The sequence below is a fragment of the Athene noctua genome, chromosome 25 (assembly GCF_965140245.1).
Source record: "Athene noctua chromosome 25, bAthNoc1.hap1.1, whole genome shotgun sequence".
NCBI lineage: Eukaryota > Metazoa > Chordata > Aves > Strigiformes > Strigidae > Athene > Athene noctua.
In genome coordinates this window covers 804,914-824,121 of record NC_134061.1, presented here as the reverse complement: position 1 = coordinate 824,121, position 19,208 = coordinate 804,914, and the positions used below count along the sequence as shown (strand labels likewise).

General features: G+C 49.0%; 2 protein-coding genes across 5 annotated transcripts in view; both read right to left on the bottom strand.

The window, feature by feature from the left end:
- Window positions 1-19,208, bottom strand: part of ACLY (ATP citrate lyase) — an 89,669-nt gene that overhangs the window by 52,387 nt on the left and 18,074 nt on the right. For 2 of the 4 annotated variants that reach the window (XM_074927038.1, XM_074927039.1), the window contains exons 14-29: window positions 18,643-18,672; window positions 16,782-16,923; window positions 14,833-15,001; window positions 14,267-14,371; window positions 13,826-14,022; window positions 13,589-13,670; window positions 13,121-13,231; window positions 12,469-12,596; window positions 12,186-12,279; window positions 11,766-11,920; window positions 10,992-11,142; window positions 10,313-10,456; window positions 10,004-10,117; window positions 8,958-9,040; window positions 8,644-8,720; window positions 7,642-8,478 (exon numbers count right to left, since the gene is read on the bottom strand). In XM_074927038.1, coding sequence (XP_074783139.1) covers window positions 8,384-8,478; window positions 8,644-8,720; window positions 8,958-9,040; window positions 10,004-10,117; window positions 10,313-10,456; window positions 10,992-11,142; window positions 11,766-11,920; window positions 12,186-12,279; window positions 12,469-12,596; window positions 13,121-13,231; window positions 13,589-13,670; window positions 13,826-14,022; window positions 14,267-14,371; window positions 14,833-15,001; window positions 16,782-16,923; window positions 18,643-18,672 — 1,877 coding nt within the window. In that variant the 3' untranslated portion in view covers window positions 7,642-8,383. Of the gene's footprint in view, window positions 1-7,641; window positions 8,479-8,643; window positions 8,721-8,957; window positions 9,041-10,003; window positions 10,118-10,312; window positions 10,457-10,991; window positions 11,143-11,765; window positions 11,921-12,185; window positions 12,280-12,468; window positions 12,597-13,120; window positions 13,232-13,588; window positions 13,671-13,825; window positions 14,023-14,266; window positions 14,372-14,832; window positions 15,002-16,781; window positions 16,924-18,642; window positions 18,673-19,208 lie in introns of those variants that run through there. The other 2 variants (XM_074927040.1, XM_074927041.1) reach the window with 2 other exon arrangements.
- Window positions 76-6,781, bottom strand: KLHL11 (kelch like family member 11). Its single transcript, XM_074926649.1, has 2 exons — window positions 6,309-6,781; window positions 76-5,500 (listed from the first exon to the last, which is right to left on the bottom strand). Exons 1-2 carry the CDS (start codon window positions 6,779-6,781, stop codon window positions 3,904-3,906), a joined length of 2,070 nt encoding a protein of 689 aa, XP_074782750.1. The 3' UTR covers window positions 76-3,903.

The window sequence follows — 19,208 nt, the reverse complement described above, 5'->3', positions numbered from 1 at the left end:
TGATTCTCTGGCACTAGAAAATGTGTGTGTTGGCCACAGCCTAGGGCAACTGGAGAAATAAAAGGTGCAACAGAATGCTAGAGAAATAAAAGGTTTATTTTCGTTAATTCACTTATTACAACACACTTCAGTACAGTGTATTTAAGGTAAAGAACGTGACAGGAGGGTTTGTTCCCAACGGCCTATCCACACGTCGTACTTTACCTGACTGGCACTAAGTACAGGAGCGCTGCTGCCCCGAGCAACCTGCCGGAGTTCGCGGGGCCAGGAGAGCCCAGCCGCCGCGATCCACAGCGGCACGGACCTGTGAGGAGCATCTGACTGTTAATGGTCTTCAAACATCACGTTAGTCCCACACTTCACATGCGTATTAGTAATAGGATTAGATCCTCAGGAGCACCTGTTCTATCAGACTTCCACTCAGGACTGTCAAATCAGAGATATGATTTATACCCTAACAGAACGTGGACATCGCTAAAAAGAAATCTAAGCCATAAACCACTTATTTTAAGCTTGCTAAAGCCCACTGAATATTACAACATACTATTACAAGGTTGTGTTAAGCAGAACCTAGAAAGTTGCAGTTCTTTGTGACTCAGTTTGTCAGCAGCGATCAGTCTGTTCTGCGACACACAAGTTGAGCCAATAGTTCTGATTTTAACATTTACTGTGATGGAGAAAAATCATATCGAAATAGTATAGCAGAATGCTTGGCACAGTTACTCATAACGCACGCTGAAGAGCTGGCGTGTCTTTGTTTCTGGAGTGGTATCCTACTGTGTGTAAGAGTCTTATTAAAAATACAAACCCAGCGTATGGACAGAGCTCTCAGGCAGTCAGGAAGTATTTATGTACACATACGGCACCTAGGAATCACTACAGTGACCGCTGGGTGCTAGGCAGGACGTGTCCTACTCCACTAATACTCCAAGCAGAAAGACAGGACATGAAACATGCATTTTGTGGCACGTACTCGGTACAGAGGTACAACTGTCACTAGGAGGAGGAAAAACCACCTGATGTTTGTTCTTGCACATTAGGAAGGCTCCAAGTCAGCCTTCTAACACGAACACACACTGGGATCCTCCTGACGTTTAACTCGCCACTCTAAACACACTGAGAGAACTCCCAGGGTTTGGTTTATAGGATCATTTCATAAACACCCAGCAAGCTACAGCAGTCAAGGGCCACAAGGAATCTGTTATGCGACTCACAGGGTAGCGGGCTAAATTACAGCCAAGGTCAATAACGCAATCCTTCCAACACCTACATGTGATACAACGGATAGTTAAGACTCGTCAGTTAAAAAACACGTGCAATGCAATTGGTCCACTTACAGTCAAGGCTTAAAAAAAAATCCCCCAACTGCTTCAAAATTCCATAGAACGAGCGCAGCCGAAGTGAGAGCCAAGCGGCTGCTGCTCCCCCCCCCCGTGCACCCGCAGGCCTGGCTGCCGTCCACGTGTCAGCTCCCCGGGCACTGAGCTGTTCTGACACCGTCTGTGAGTGGAATGTCTTTAGTAAGCTACACAGCCTGTATGTCAGCCCAAAATTCTCATCCTAAGTGCAATATCACTTCTGCTTAGAAAAAGACTGCAAGAAGTTTTGGTTTTGCATCCAACTCTGCAGCATGCTGCCACACATTCAACTATTTAGCTTGTATTCCAACTGAAATAATAATCGTGGTGTTTCTCCCGACAAATTGTCCAGATTTGCTGACAGACTGCAAGGGGACTTGGACAGAGCTACCGTCAATGCTTGTTAAATCCCCACAGCAAAGCCAGAGGGTTGGGGCACGTCAAACCACCCCGGCTGCTTCTGTGCAAAGTGGGGTGAAGTAGCTCACCATCAGCCCCCACCTGCTGCAGTGGCCTCAGTGCTGCGGTACCACAGCTGGGAGGCATTTCCACACCTGGGTTCACAAACCCTGCTGCGGGGGCAGTAATTTAGTTCTTAAACTACTCCAGCCAAATCTGCAAGTTCATGGGGCAAACTCCACCGATTAACCCCTTGTGCACCGGCCTGCAGGAGAGGATTTGGTAACGGCAGCCTCAGACCTGAACCTTACCTCCTTCCTCTCTTGCGTTAGGCCGTCATCGGACAATTTAATGTGCCCTCGCACGGCAATCCGACAGGCAACTAAAATACCACACGGTTATCACAGATGAGTAAACTGAGACTCGACTGTTAAGATTTTCAAGGTGTTTTTTTTAAACAAGGCATGACAAAAAGTTACTGGTATCAAAAGTGGCAAGTGAAGTGCAAAGTGGAGCATTACGGGATGTACATATCAGAGAAACCTTTACACACTGTGTGGTTGAAAGACTTACCCAGTGTTTCAGATATGAGCTAGGTTGCCTGCTGAATTGGAAAATGAGAAGTATCAGCTCAGAAAGCTAAACAGTTAGAAAACAAAACAAAAAAACCAAACTGTTTAGAAATTCTTTTGCAAAGAAGTCGCCCACATCAAAACCACCAGCAAATCATCGTAAGAACCAAAGACAGCAAACAGCTTCTCCAGCAAAGTTTGTCTGCACAAACCCTGGAACACCCTGGTTACTTCTCCCCTTCCCCTCCCTAAGATCCCGAGTTAGGCTGCATGTGAAAACCTGGAGCGTTCAGAGGAAGGGAAGGACGGGGACGAAAAGGAGGTAAGAAGGGCACTGAATCCACCAGTGACCTAAACCAGCGGGAGCTCTCGGCATCGGGGAGGAGCGTGCTCTGGAGGAAGCCTTCCACGTTCTGTTCCTCGGGAGCACAAACCAGAGCCAGCCAGGGCACCGGGTTATGTAAAACCACCTCAAAACGCCCAAAGGTATCTAAATCAGCTTAGATTTACTGCCACAGTAAGCGGGGAAATTCAGATATTTGGAGACTAAGAGCTCAAGTCTCCCACTTCAAGAGGTACCCCAAGTGCCGGCGGGCACCCGAAGGAAGGGCCCTGCCTCTCCCGGCAGCCCGGAGACAGGCTCGGGGGGGCTCTTCTAATCGCTTTGCAACTGGAATTAAAACGCGTGTAACATTTGAGAAAGGATCTACAGGTAGCTCAGGTTTCAATCCATGACTGTGAAATAATCTCATTCTCACTCATCCCCACAGAGGGGCGAGCGGCTGCTCCACCAGTTTTCACTCCTTTCACCCACCTGATGGTTGGCCCAAGTTTCTAATGAAGTCGTCAAAGACAAACTCAAAGCATGTTCGGGGACACCTGAAAAAAAATCTACGGCCTCAAGCTCTCTGTTTTAGCAAGTGTCTTAGTGTTCTACCTACCATCCATTTACAAACAAACTCTGCAGCCTCTCTGCAACGTGCAGATACAAAACATTTAATAGACGTAGAAACATCCTGAAGTAATTTTATAAAGAACGATTGTGCTTTTGTTTGCGTATATAACTATTGCACTTGCCTCCAACTTGGGAAAGCTAAGTACACTAACACCAATTATGTGTTTAGTCACTGAGAAGGAGAGAATCAAAGGAATGTCAGTATGTAAGTGCAAATAAACCAGGTGCTTTCAAAGCACACACAAATGTAACCGCTAAATTATTAAGATAGACATCTTTGATTTTAAAAATAGAACTGTTAGAGATTAACTCTACAGAAATCCTTGAAAACAAAGATCTGAAGAGAGAAATAACAGACTTAAATGTTCCCAGAGATATTTCACAGCCCATCACAGGCCACAGTTACTCCCTGGGCACCATTAAGTAATACTGTTGGATTCACACAGCTTCTCAATTCCCATCCACCCTCAATTTCTGAGCTTCTTAATTCCCACCGTAAGATGCCGGGTTTACGCATCAAATCCAATCAACCCCCTCACGTCTTATAAAGACACATCAAGCCTAACAAAACGCTTTAGCACAGTATTTCCTAGACTCATCAGGAGGGACGCTCCAGAAGCTAGCACTCGATCTGCGAGCGCGGCATTCTCCGCAAGCTGAGGGTGTGCCGGTGCATTTCCTGCATCTGCCTTTCCTGCATCTGCCTTATTCTATCTTTTTGCCACATCAAATTTTGTGGCATGGGGTATCTTTGTGTTCCCTGCAAGCACCTGAAGGGAATTCTCACGTGGCAGGCTGTTGCTCTGCAGCGAGGCTGAGGCATAGGAGGCAGAAGCATCCAGCGCTTTCTCTCAGCGCAGTACCGATAGGCCTCCTTCCTGTACTGCTTGTCGATATCGTCGCTGTTTTTCCACCCCCCAATGATAAAAACATCATCTTTATAATAACAAATAGCTGCTCCTTCTATGCTAAGAACCTCTGGGGGTAAGCTTTCAAGTATTTCATCTGAGGCCCTGCCAGAGATCTTTATCTTGGCTTCCTCATTATCTATAGGGTAACTCTTGGGGCAGCACGATGCTGTATGGTAAAAGTTTGTGTTAGCAACAGACATCTGAAAAGAGCAGTAATTATCAACGAGGGGCAGAGAGTCCACATCCTGCCACTGCCTGGTTTCAGCATCGTATCTGATAATAACCGCCCTCAATCCGTCTTCGCTGTCGCTGTCAACCGGGGTACGAGCAGCAACGTAAACAAACCGGTCTTCTACAGAAACAGCCTTGACATCACGGAGAATCTTTGGTGCTGACTCCAGGTTAAGCCATTTGTCTTGCTCGGGATTGTAAACGGCCACATCTTTGAAGCCAGGACTGAAATTGCCATGTCCACCAATACTGTACAAGTTTCCTTTAACTTCGGTAAGGCCAAACGAATGCTTTCTGGTTATCAGATTTGAGACTTGCTCCCAGATATTCCTGTTTGGATTGTACCTTTCTACGGTCTTGGCAAAGCCTGGTTCCATGGAGCCAGCCACATAAACATAAGACTCTGTCACGGCCACAGCGTGCCCGTCGAGGTGATTGTGGATGTGGGGCAGGTTTACCCACCTGTCTTCATCGATGAAATACCCCACGCACTCGCTCAGGTAGTCTCCTCCCTCCGATACACCCCCGATCACCATAATGACATCCATGTTTTGTCCAAAACGTGGCAGCAACGCTGCGGGACAAGCGGAATGTTGTAGATTACCAGACTGGAGGTTCTCAGACCGCAAGGCGTGACTCTCCACGGCTTCAGACACCAGTTTAACACAGGTTTTGTTGCTCGACACCAGCCTTTCAGATTTGACGTGGCGAGTAAGGTAAGTGGGTTTCATCTGAGACAACCTAAGCAGTTTAAAGAGATCTTCAAAGTACCTCTCCCTTTCATCAGGATTTTTCTGAACCCACTTTAAAACAGTCTCAAAGAGGATTTCTTCTGAGTCCACCGTGATCTCCGAGTCGGAGAGCCAGTCTCTGATGAGATGAAAGGGCAAAGTGTAGAACTCCTCATCTTGGATAACTTTGTGGAAGTTTCTCCTGATCATATCCTGAGCTTTGAGGGCCAGCGGATTCAGGGAATACATGTGCGCTAAGCTGTGAACCGCAACGCAGTTGGAGAGGTTGAGTTTCTTCTTCAGAAACTCCCCGCAGAACTCTTTTAACCGGGTCAGTAGAAACCTGCAGGACAAACGAACAGAGGTGACATGCAGCCCGGCTGCCGCCCGCCAGGCCGCGGCCAGCCCCTGATACAGAGAAATGATTACCTGTTTTGAGATTTATTTACTTATAGAAAACTGCTAAGCAACTTATTTACTTACTTATAGCAAGTTATAGTATTTTTTAAAATATTGCTAAGAATCCTGCTTGCCCAGACTGTTCTGTGGAATTTTACCAAGGACTGCTGTGTTCATCAAAACAAAGCAGTTCACTGTGAAAATGTACCAAGGATCACAATGTTCAGGAAAATACTATACCTTTGGCCTTGAGTACCAGGTGGCTCTAACTAGCTGGAATTTTGCTAATGAGTAAAGATAGCCATGTACGAATGGTAGAAGTTCTGTTGGTTCTCTTAGATAAGATAGAAAGAAAACCGTCTGAAAAACACTCTTGTTATTCTAGAAATTGGCCAAGGGAATCTGCGCATGCTCTGGGGAAAAAACAAAGTGAGAAAGACTCCGACCCTTCCTCCTAAAGACCCCCGGAGACACCCCCAGGGGGCAATGGGCAGGTGCAAAGATGACACCAACTGCTGACATCAGCCCTTCGAACTAGCCCAGCCTTACCCACGCACGTGTGTGTTTGTGTAGGGTAACCCAATGAACAGGGATTTCCGCACTCGGTGAGTTTTTGGTAAAACGTGCGGTGGGTGTGCAAGCTCTGTGGAGAGATCCCCTTGCACCCCGGCCGGAGCAAACATCCCTGCTTTATAGCTCTATTCGAGCTGTAGAGTCCTTTTTATCCGCGATCCCCCCCGGGCCCCGCTCACCTGTCGGCCATCTCCAGCACCTCGTGGACGTTGCCGGGGCTGACGCGGATGGTGCCGGTGTACATGAAGCCGACGACGGCCTCCACCGTGTCGGGGTCGGGGCCGCCCTCCGAGCTCCACTTCTGCAGCTCCACGCGGCCCGAGAGCGACTCCGCGAAGCCGCCCGAGAGCAGCGGAGTGAAGTACTCGGTGGCGGCGGCCAGGACGGAGCGGTGCGCCCGGTACTCGCGGGCCGCCCCGGGCCGCCCGCCGCCGAAGGCCAGAGTGATATCGCAGTAGAGGCCGTGGCGGCGCTGCTCGTTCTGCCGCCAGGCCAGGTCGGAGCAGTGCGCCGGGCACCCGAACTCCTCCGCTTCAGCCTCCGCATCCGCGCCGCCGCCGCCGCCGCGCGGGCCCCCGCCCTCCGCCGCCGGCGGGCCGAGGCCCGGCTGGGGCTGGGGGGAGGCCGCGGCCGCCGCCATGTTGTCCGACATGGCGGGCTGCGGCCAGTGCGCCTGCGCGGCGGCGGCGCGCGTGACCGCGCGGGGCTGCCCCCTGGTGGGGAGGCGCCGCCGCCGCCGCCACGGAAATGGCGCCCAGGGGAAGGCGGGGGGGGGCGGCCAGGCGCCGCGCCCGGCGCGCCCCGGCCGCTCGGCCCTGTCCGCCATCCGCTGGGGGCGAGGGGGGCCCGGGGCGGAGCGGGGAGGCGAGCGCGGCGAGCGTCCCCGCCACGCTCCGGTGAGCAAAGGGGGCGTTCGCGCCAGCGCCGCGGTCGGGACACCGGCCCCACCCCCCTGAGGCGAAAGGCGGGCCCTGCCCTCTCACCCCGCGGAAACCCCGCCCGGAGCGCCCCGCGCCCCCCGCCACGGCCCCGACCCCGCGGCTCAGCACGGCGGCGGCGGCCGGGCCGCGCCGGTACCACGGGCCCGCGCCGCACCCGCAGCGAGCGCCGCCCGGAGCCCCGAGCTCTCCTTGCCGCTGGTTGCTCTCCTCGACGTTGCAGGGAAGGGACCCCACAGGAAGAATTCCCTCGCTCCACCTGAGGTACAGGCTGTTAGAGCGAAGCGAGCTGGGGTTGAGTGCTGTGTTACATAGTGAACACTGAACAGTCACGTACCAACTCTAGCCAACCTCTTTCCTCTCTACCTTGCTAAAAGTCACCCTTAGGGTAAGTCTCTATGGCGTTTGCTTTGGTTTTTCCCCTTTTACATCGGTCAGAGACACCATGAGAGGAGCAAGTGTTGCTTCTGTTCCGTTGAATGACTGGTCCCCAGCTTGTCACACACTGGCCTTAGACACTGCTCAGGGCCACCTCTTAGAAATCCAGAAGCGGAAAACAAATAAATTAGTAGTGTGTCATTTATTTGAGCTAGGTTACAATACACAGACAAGTGGGACGCTGAAGATTACTGAGATTTTATCTGTATCTGCTGATAACGTGAGTGACATTCCATATACCAGCAATCTAATAGCAAAGGAGCAGTTGCTTGCATAAATACAGACACCGGCATACACGTAGTTTCACAGTTTTAACAGCAGTATGTTACAACTTTACACTTTAAATTACTACACCAGAGTTTGAGTAACATTGGTTATACATCAGCAGTGATCCCACCATTCGGGATACAATCAGACTGAAGATGAGAACACAGTCAACAAATCGAAAAACAACCAGCAACAACAAAAAAATCCAAATCACGGTTTATGGGAATGATGGGTACTTCCCCCTCTACTGGGAAAAGTTACAGCTTGTTACCAGACTAACAGACCTTCACAAGTTCAGTAAGACCGCACAGCAAAACTCCCACCCCCCACCCAAAACCCTTAAAATCTTGTCTGGAAACAAAATGAAGAGTAGAAAAAGTAAAAGGGTGAGAGACAGTATTAAATACAGCAGGTAACACATGGAATATCACAAGTTTTGGTTTTTATTAGAGTAAGCTTCTATTACTATAAAACAGTTGCTGTGCACAGTGTGACCAGACAGCTCAACGTCTGTACCAATGGCCTTTCTGCGTCAAAGTCCCATTTGTGGCTGTCCCCTGTGCAGGCTTCTGTCTTCTCCAAGTGACATTCTGAGGCAATACGACAGGTTCTCACATGGTCATGTGCTCTGGTAAAACGTAGGATATGTCATCCCACGGGTGACGGTACAGACCTTGCTTCAGTCTCTTCTGATCCAGGTAGTGTCCTAAAACAGAAGCGGTTTACGTTACAAAACTCCTGTTCCTCACCTTTGCTTTGGAACAGCTTTGATTTCTGAATTCCTACAGCTGGTGTTTGAGGCTGAGTCCCCCAGAGGTTCACATCTGTCAGCCCCCGGTAGGGTGGAGGGGCAGGAACGTGGCAAACTTACCAATGAATCCCATACTCCTGCCTAGTACAAAGATGCCATTAAGAGCTCCTATATCAATATATTCATCTGCTTCTTCCCTGCAAAAGAAAATAAATTTAAGTAGTCCCTCATAGTGATCTATTTAAAGAATCAATCTTTGAAAGGCTAGGAGTCTGCTCCAGTGCTGGTGGCAGCACCAAGCTCACGTGAAAGCTTTCTTCTCCCAGGTCCAGGCTACATTCCCTTCACGACACCCTTCTGAAATCCTGGCCAGTGTGGCTCCCATCATTTTTACAGGACCATGACGTAAGAGGAACAGCCCACTGCCTACTTACCGTGTGAAGGAGCCACAATTCCTGAGTACGTCAACAAAGGCAACTCCAATAAAGCCATCTACATTCAGGATAAGGTTTGGTTTCTGCAGGAAATGAAAACACACCCCAATGAAGATGTTAACAGTGGCAAATGATGTTCACCCGGTGTGGGCGCGTATGCCGGGTCGCAGACCGTCCGCGTCACTGACAATGTAGAAGTGTCATCAGCATTCAAGTTAGCAGATTAACGATGTCTAAATTAATGACGCACTTGTGTTAGAAGACTAACGGCGTCTAGATTAACGAGGGCTAAAAGCAAAAGTATTTTTGCTCATTAGGGGAGAAACAGATAAGAAAGGAATCTTTAGAATAACAAAGCAGAAATTTATCTACCGGTTGTGCACGCTTAGTAGCGCTTGTTGAAAGTGCCGAGGGGAACGAGTTTTTGAAATGAGCATGCGCCAGAGCAACACGCGGATTTGCTGTCACAAGACTAGATAAGGACTTGTTTTTCTAATAAACGTGAGAGCTTGACTGTTAGCCATATTGGTGTGTGTCACGCCTCTCATTCGCGTCCTGCAAAGATAACGCCTCCGACTACAACCTGGCAACTTCCATCCTCTAGGGTAATTTGAGGGTTGCCCAAAATTGTGGGCACGCAAGCCCAGGGATAGAGGCTGCTCAGCAACTTGAGCAAGAGCCACGCTTGGGAGTGATGGAAAACCAGCCCCGAGAGTGGGCCTGTGTTTAGTTCAAAGCAGATCGTCTGCCACAGCCCATCGTGGGGGCCAGCTCTGCCTCGCATTTAAAGAGCACAGCAGTTCCAGTGCGGGCAGGGGAGGACACAGATAATGGCTTTCGGTTTTTCCAGCATTTCCCTGGTGTCCAACAAATGTCTTCAGCCTTACCAAACCGTAGTTGTACTTGGCCTCAAGTCTACCATAGAAAAACCAAACCCCAGCAACCATTTATGAAGCACTGCAATTAAAATACAGTATTAACCCCTGGTCACTCTTCTCCCAGTAAGAAGAAGTGCTCAAGAGATGCTAAATACTAGCGCATTTCACCTTGGAAGTTGTAATTTTTTCTACTTCAAGTGCATAGTCCAGCAGTGGGGTGGCAGGGAAATGCTGCTTCACGTAGTCTTTGAGGATCTGAACTCTCATGTCTGGGTTGTTTATCTGCAAGTTAAGAACACATTAGAGTCACTGGTGTTGTCCTTACACAGGTACTTACCATAAGCTTTACTATTGTAGGCTGAGGAGAATTTGGCCAACAGCTGCCCCAAAGTTGATAATTTTCTTTCCTTTGGTTTTGTCTCTCCCCCACCCTTTGGTAAAAAACCCCTCTGATTTGTACTCATGCAGGTTTCTTACGGATTTGACTCTGTGTCCGATGCCCATGATCAGCTTCCCTTCTTTCTTCATCTTATTCACAAACTCCATAGGGATAATCCCACTGTCGAAGGCTTTGCTGAACATTTTAGCTGCAGCATCCAGCGCTCCACCAAACCGGTCACCCTGCGTGCAACACACAGAGGGAATTGCGGCAAAGGGCTCCACAGTCAGGTACAAAACAAGCACAGGATTATCTTCCCCATCTGCCCTGCCTATCACTGTGGCATTCATGAAATTAAAGTTAGGGAGGCACCCGAGATAAAGCATCTGTTTATAACCCAGTGCCAATACGTAGCCAACGCATCCCCACTAGGGACAGAGCGTGGGAGGAAGCGCAGCCTAAAGTCTGTTTTATTCACATTTTTACTTGTCAGTCTTGGCAGAGTCTAGGCAACCATACAGGAACAATGCTGACAGAAATTTGGCCTCTACAAAATATTTCTAAACTCAAATGAGACATCGAAGTAGTCTTGCTTACTAGAAAAACAGACTAGGTTTAAACCTAGAGCATCAAGCTATTAGAGTTGAACTCAACGGAAGTTCCGTGTGGGTAAACACAACACAGATGGCTCTGCAGCCAGTCTAAATCTTAATAGTAATAAAACCTAGACCGAGCGATGGGTAACAGAGCGAAATCTTCTGGCTATTTGGTACTTACGATGGTAAGGAGGCCTGAAGTGAGACTCGAGACAAGATCTTTTCCAGCTCTTGCACAGACGATGGTGTTGTGGGCTCCAGACACAGCGGGCCCGTGATCTGCTGTTACCATCAGACACATCTCGATGAACTGGCAGGCGTACTTGGGTAGCCTGAGCAAGAGAGACTCAGGTCATTTCTTGTAAAGAAAACTGAAAAGCAAGGCACTTGGTGTTCTACTGGACAGCGGCTTTCGCTTTAGGTGTGTGCTTTAAAGTAGAACAGAGAAGGGGAGCTGCAGGGTCTCAGTGCCCATCAGTGCATCCTAATGTCTTTCTCATTGGCCTGTGCTGCAGTTCTGTCCCTCCTGTTCTGCCGAGCCAGACTCCGGCTTAGTGCCAGGAGTGCTCCAGTGAAATCAGGGAAGGCAGCAAACTTCTGCCATTCAGAAAGTTCCCTGCAGGCTGGTCAGCAAATGCCTGGGAACTCCCCACTTTCCCTAGAGTTGAGGTGACAATGACACTAAACGAGTAGTCAGAGTGTGAAACAGGCCTAGAATAGAGAAATTCCCTCAGTGCACCACAAATCTTGTGGAAAACTTCATCCCAAGGCTAAAACATGTGCTATGAAGCCTTGAAATGCTGATGTGGCCTCAGAGGAGGGGGTATAGGGATGGCATCTCCAGTGAATCTACATCCACAAAGCAATCCTGGAGTTACTTTTGTGCTTAAAAGTCTACTAATAAAGAAGATAAACTTCAAGCCAATTTGGGAGCTTTCACAAAAAGCTGCCTCACCTCCTTTGAAACCAGAGCAGGCCCAGAACCCCTCCAATTCCCATCTCTTCTTTGAAGACCTCAGTGATTGGCATCCCAGCATAAATCAGCTCCTGACCTCTCTCGTCACAGATGCTTGTCATAAAGGAAGCGGGTTTGCGGATCAGACCCAGCTCCTGAAATCGCAGCACAAAAGGTGGGATTTTAAACATTCCACGTTAGAAGCAAAAGGCACGGTGATCTAAAAACAATGCCTGAAGCTTGCCCTCAGAGCAGCTTCCACAGCCTAGAACGGGCATGGCCAGTGACCTCAGATAACACTATGGAGAGCAGGATAAAACCCTGAAACACCACCGTTATCACCACAAGTGTCCAGATTCACAGCAAACATCCTGTCTGGTTTCTAAGGAACCAAAAAGCAGATAAAACACCACAGCTCACCCTTGCCCAGGAGTAATCCATTGGCACAGTTGGAGGAGGCACTTCCTCAGCTGGTTCGATCACTCGTTTGGCCACAAGATCCTGGTAGACAGACCTGGGGGAGAATCCGCTTATTAACTGAAGTCCTTTTAAGAGATACAAGTGAGATGGGCTTAATCTAGACCTTAAAAACCCATACTGAATAGATGCTGCTTTCCTTAAGCAGGAACATGGTCTTTTACCAGCCTAGAATCAGGGCCCTAACACCTTCTGTCTGCTGCTGAAGCGCCCGTTAGTGACTTACTGAATGACCTCTCCCAGCTCATCAAAACTCCGGGGAACAAACACGCCAGCTTCCTTCAAGGCTTGATTCTTTGCGACAGCAGTTTCGGAAGCCTGGTTGGCACAAGCTCCTGCATGGCCAAACTGCACCTACAAACAAGAGAGAGCGAGCAGTGAGGAATACAAGCGGTTTACCTGCAGAGAGTAAAACAGTAAAGAACTGCCTAGGGAAGTGGTGAGAGAGGAACAGCAGATCTGCCTCCTTCCTGGGGCTAACAGTACTCCTGGTGGCAACTACAGTCAGCACTGCGATATGCAGAGCCTTTTCTGATCTGGAATCACTCCAGGCTCATCCTCCCTAAATTCCTCTCTCTCCAGAGCTGCTTAACACGCATCTTTGCCACTCCCACTCCAGGAGCAGGTGGCTATTACGATCTGTTGCCTTCCCTGGGATCTGTGGGCTCCCTTTAAAGCACGCAGAATCCCTTGGAATCTCCAGTGGCAGACTACAGAAGCACAAAAAGCTTTTTATCATTTGTAGTTAGTAACTTCTGCATGTTAAGTCGCTACTGGCAATTCTGGAAGGTTTAGGCACAGTAAGAGAAGTTGGGTTTTTTTTATTCCTGTTGTAATACGTTTTTATTTTAGGCATTTGCCTCCATTTTTGCACATACCTCTGAAGAGAACATGGTGGCGCAAGTCCCAATACACCAGCACACCACTGGCTTGGTGATGCGACCTTCTTTAATACCTCTGCAGATCTTATACTCCTCTGTGCCTCCAATCTGCAAAAAGAAAGAGCCGAGTTGGTTCAAAACTGGACTTTTGTAGAAACCAGATCAAGAGAGGCACATGGAAGCATTACTTGGATTTTTTCCCCCGCTTTTTCACTGAATAACAGCTGAAGTCTCAGAACAAAGCCTCCTTTTTTTACTTTTAAAGTAGAGGAGATTGCTTGTCTGGGATACATTCAGTTTCTTCCGATTAAAGAAGCACAAAATAAAAATTGGGATATTCAAGAATAGTCTGAATAGCTGCCACTTATCTGTAGCTGCTATTTAGCATCCCTGCAGCCAGGCCAGATGCTCCCAAAACAAAACACGTGGGTATTTCTCAGATAGGAGTGAACTGGTGTCACTCACCTCTCCAAGTACTACAATCATTTTCACTCCTGGAGTATCCTCGTAACGCAAGACGTGATCCATAAAAGTTGATCCAGGGTATCTGGGTAGAATACAGGGAAAATGGTAAAAGTTAAATTTGTTTCATAAGCTTTTCTGAGAGAAGAAAAATTAACAGGCAACCTGCCCTTCTTCCAAAACAAATCTTCCGTTGACTGACTTTAAAAATGGTGTCTTGGTTGAAGATGCAGACTCTACCTGTCTCCCCCAATGGCCACCCCTTCATAGACCCCATCAGTGGTTCGGGAAATGATGTTGTTGAGCTCGTTGGACATTCCTCCAGACCGTGAAACATACGCCACGCTGCCGGGGCGGTACAGTTTTGATGCCAAGATGTTATCCAGCATGCCTCCTGTGTTGCCTATTTTAAAGCAACCTGGTTTGATCCCACCAACCTACAAGAAAATTAGAGAAAGATGTAGGGCCCTTTAAAATATACATGAAGCTTAGGAACATTTCTGTAAGACAGTCTTGTCAGTATTTATACAAACAAGGTGACCTTAAAATGAGAAACTAACGTGCACTTTGTGTGACTGAGGACAAAATGGATCGTAGGGTACACTCTGTCCTTCAGAGAAAGCTGATCTGACAGTTAAGACAGAGGGACCAGAGGAGAAAGAGGGCGTCAGCAGTACTTACAGTTGCAGGCCCAATGATAGTGACTCCCTTTTTATCAGCTGTCTTGATCAGTTTTCGTGTCAGGGCCTCTGGAATGCCCTCGGCTATAATGGCGATGGTGCGGATCTGCAGCGGGATAAGGGAAAGCATTCGTGCCCCTCAGTGACAGCACCCTAACGAACTGCCCCGCGCCCCAGCTTCTGCTCCCCCTCTGGGAGGCCGGGCTGTGCTCCCCGTGCACGGATCCACAGTCTGCTCCGATCTTCGCAGCACTTGCAGGGAATGAGAAATTTTTTTTTCGCCCCCCTGCACATTAGAGCAGCACCCTATTGTAACCGACCCAAAGGAATTACTCCTACCCAAGAGGTGCCGAGTTCCTCTTACACCGACTGCAAGTCCAGCATTAGATTTGCTGTGCAACTCCAGGATCCTCCTTAGAGTCTACAAGGAGTTTGAATTGAGGTATTTATCTGCCAAGTTGGAAGACCGAAACAATTTTCTAATGCCATCACAGTTTAAGAAACACTAGTGCCCTGCTGACAGGATCTTCCTTCTCTTCTTGGGCTTCTTCTAGACCCCTCACTCACCTGGGGATAGTTCATGGTTTCAACAGTGCTGTCATAAGCAGAGCGCAGAGACGCAAAGTTAATGAGAACATCCACCTCTGGGTGCTTCCTCATGGCATCCGACATGTTCTTGTAGACTGGGATCAGGATTTCTTTGTGGCCCCAGTAGAACTTCTGCCTGTGGTCACCACTGTGGAGGAGAAGATGAAAACGCCCTGACCCTCAAGGCGACTGGGAAGACAGAGGGATACAGTGCATGCAGACAGGAGTTTACAAACCCCAGTTCTCAGACACCAAGACTGACTGCGAGACACTCACTAGCAAGTGAGCGTACATGGGGAGGGACCATACTAACAGCAGAAGGTTCTTCAGAGAATAGAACAGAGCAGCATATGGAAGGAGACGGGCTAATGGGGACAGAGGCATCCAGCAAGATGAATAAGCTCTCCCACAGTGAAGTTACCAGAGCCTCAATTCTACTCCAAGCTGGAAGACAGAATGAGGCACAGAAAGAGTAATGAATGAGATGCATGCAAAGCTGCGTTACTGGGCTGGAACAAATACCAGACTGGGGGAAAAGGAAACCAGTATCTGTGGTGAACAGCCAGGACAGCAGCGTGAGGGCCAGTCAGCTTCCCAGGTCTGCTACGGTGAGGCTCTACCCCCTGCCCCAGACGCGCTGAAGGAGACACGCCTGGGAGGGTTTGGTCTCGTCTTTTATGTACGGCAGGTGCTCGACTGAGGCTCCACCGCTCAGACATTTGAGAGTGTAGAGACAGGGGCTCTGCTCCCACACCGGTACATTTGTGATCGAACATTCCAGGTTTTGCCAGCCTGGCTTCCTCCAAAAGGTCAAGCAGAATCAGGGAATTACAGGAGGCCTTGAACTTACAATCCCTGTTGCTTTTTCTGCATTAAACAACCACGACACCGTGAGGGGCTGCCACTCATCTACAGATGTGGCTGTGCCTGCACTCACTTTGAGTACCCCGAGGTTTGCACTCGCTGAGAAGTTATTAGAGCTGCAATCATCATCAGAGCTGCAGACTAACAGTACAAGGTACTTAACTGTCAAGAGGCAAAACCCCCTGCAGGACAAAGGCTGATTAGACATCAGCTAACCCGGACGTCTGTAAATACCACAGAAATGAAACACCCCCCCGCCTTTGCAGGGGCTCCCATTCCCTGTCTCGGCAGCAGCCCAGACAGCCACTTTCCTTCTCGCTCCTTGCCCCGTGTGACAGGGAGACCCCCCGTGAGGGGCAACACCGGAGCAGCTCCGCAGGCCGCTCCGCGGGTGGCGCGGAACACCCGAGAGCTGGGGCACAGGGGAGAGGGGGGCGAGCACCAGAGAGACCTCTCCATCCCACCGACAGATCCGCAGCCCTCCTGCCTGCTGAGAAGCTGCTGCCACTATAGGAAAGAGTAGGAGCAAGATGAACAGGACTTTTATTCTTTTTTTTTTTTTTTTAGTTTTGTTTGGCTACGTGACAGACAGACTGCTTTATGACTGCTCCAATTCTGGCTAATATTTGGAGAGGAAAATTCCAGCTGCTGCAGGCATAAATCAAGAGGTCCCAGACAAGTGTGCAGCCAACAGGAGACGAGTGGAAGAAACCTTACAGAGCCCTGCTGCCTCTGCTGCCCAGTGGGCTGTCAGAGCCCAGCTAGTCACGCTCTCCTCACCTGCTGAGTGAGGGAACAGGACCTGGACAGCCTTTGGAAGAGGATGAAATGGGACCGAAGGGATGTGGTAACGTTAAGCTGCTTCAACCCAGCAGCCCGAAATCAATGCTTGAGGGAAAGAGGAACCAGTCTGCAAAGCCAACCCGGTGGTGGAAGGGGCACGGGAAGGTGCTAAAGCAGAGATGGTGACTAGGGCAGAGCTACACCAGAGAACAGCAGAGACTGGAAGAGGAGGAATCGAGGGGAGCAGTCAGAAAAATAACGCATCAACACAGGCGACTTACGTGAATGGATAGACCATGGCAGCTACTGAAGGTTCGTCCCGGGAACAAATATAATCAAAGTCCAGCATTCCTTGCACAGCCCGTGTCTGCATCCCCCAAATGATGGCTTTGGTGTGACGGCTGAACAGGGTTGTGGCTTTACCTGCTCAGAGAGAGGGGAAAAAAAGAAAAAAAAAAAATCAAAACGGACATCTGTGCAAGACAAAAGCTGCAGTTGCCAAGTGTCTGCTGAAAGTCTCCCAGACAAGCATCTTCCCCTCCCTCCAAACTGAACCCAAGAGGTGAACTGCAGGAGGTAGTAGCCACACTGTCCAAATTAAGGAAGAAACCGTAGATGAAGCAGCATCCCCCTGCCCAGGAGTCTGAACCCAACAGCCAGGGTTTGGGTTTCGCAGAATGGGCAAGTGCTTAGTCACAGGGGGGAGCCGGTGTGAGAGGAGAGAGAACTGCCTCTTCCTCTTCTGGCATGGGCCATTCACGTTCCTCCCAGGTAGTTTTATTCTGAAAAGCTGAAGAGGAAGGGAACTTTGAGTTGTATTGATCGGCATATGGCCTAGGTCTGGGCGAGCAGGAGGCTTGCCTGCTGTGTTTGTCAGGGCACCGATAGGAAATAAAAAGAAAAGCAGGAAATGGAGAGGACACAGAAAGCAAAGGAGCTCTACGTACTCAGCTTTTGTTCTCAGGTTTTTTCTGATGATCAAAATCCAACACAAACCTGACGGCTCCCAGAATTTATACGTGGCCCAAAACTTGACTTTCAGGGGACAGAGTCACAGGAAAGGCAACAGTTCAGCTAGGGAGGATGGTCTCTTGGCCTGAAGTATATTTACACCACCAGCAAAACGTTGAGTCCCTCCCTTTGACTCCAGGCAGAGTTCATTTTAAAACTCTTAAGAACTCACAGCTGATCCACCTGCTGATGCCAACTCAGTCTACCACTAATTTCTTTTTGGATTTGAATCAAAGGCAAACAGCATTAGGGATTAAACAGGATACTGTTCTTCTGGCTTTAACAAGAAATCAGTCCCTGTTCTCCAACCCTACATGTTCACAGTTTAGATGCACTGCCACATGACTTGTTATTAGGAAACTGCCTACCCGGAAAAATTCCATTTTGCTTGCAGGTACCTGCAGGGAGGTAACGTTAGTACTCATAGAAACAGGAACGCAGGCCAGAGAGGTGATGCCATTTGTCCGAGACCACACGAGGGAGGATCTGGGACTTCCCCTTCTACTGCCCCTCTTCTTACAACAGGGCAGATGGCTCGAAACTCTGCTTCCACCCCGATTCAGCAGTTTATTCTCAGCCAGCACAGAGCTCAAGAGAGTGCTTAAAGTGCCCATAACTCCACTGAGCACAAGCTTTAATGGTTTGCTGAACTGATAAGGCAACAAGAACATTTAGTTCATTCAGTGACTTTTCTGTGCCCTTCAAGGCTCATAAGCACAGCACCTGCACTATTTTGTTTCCCTTTGAAACAAAACGCCAGTTATTAGGCACGGTTACTGAGTCCTTCTTTTCGAAAGCAAAGAGAACAGAGCTTTCCACAATATGCCTAGATCTGTTTTTCTCTGCAATGGTTGTCAGGGGAAAGGAAAGAAAAATTAAAAGTTTGAGACCTGTCCCTCTCTTCCCCAGAAATAGTAAGTTTTTGTGCAAAGGAGTATGTGATCTGCGCTTGAGAAAAAACAGATTAAAAGTTCATACGGTGATAGCTAAATATGCTGGGCAGGAGGGAAGGGAAGGGCCAGACAACACTGCAAACTTTTGGAGAGAAAAAACAGCAACAAAACCAAGAACTTAAAAAATAGTCAGCTGCCAGCAAGGCCAGGCACATTCAGCTATTCACACGTGTCCTACCTGAACCAGGTCTTGAAGCTGGGATTGAATCTGTTAAAGAGAGAATCACTCATGCAGCAATGACAGCTGGCTGCTGTCACCCCAGGAGCAGGGCGCCCTCCTCCCCACAGCACTCGGGCCTTTTGGCTTCTGCTTTTGTTAAGAAACAAGGGGACTCCAGCACTCTCCGCCATACTTCCTCTCCAATATCTGGACATCAAAATTTTGCATTTTGCTGTCTAGAAACTTTTTGCTTATCCCAGCACAAACACATTTCAGGTTCAGGTGGCAGTTCCCTGTGCTGCAAGCTCCATGATGTGCGTTTCCAACATCTTTTTGAAGCACCGCTCATGCAGAACTCTGTGCACAATGACTAAGAGAGCAGGAGTGGGTTTTGCGATGCGTTTCAGCGGGATTGGACCTGAACCTTGCTGTCATCACGTCGTGCTGTTGCAAACGAGGCAACTATCTCCTCACATTCAAGGGAGGAGGACGGGACGTTACCACATTCTGTCCCTGCCCAGCTCTGCTGTTTGTTGTTTTATCCCCATACAACGTGCTCTTACCCAATAAGGCTTCCAACAAAT

What these genes read in the sequence shown, in the direction of transcription:
- KLHL11 (XM_074926649.1), bottom strand. Translation starts at nt 6,781, where the DNA reads ATGTCGGACAACATGGCGGCGGCCGCGGCCTCCCCCCAGCCCCAGCCG. An exon ending in GTGCTGGAGATGGCCGACAG is followed by an intron (nt 5,501 to 6,308) that starts GTGAGCGGGGCC and finishes TTTGTCCTGCAG; the next exon opens with GTTTCTACTGACCCGGTTAA.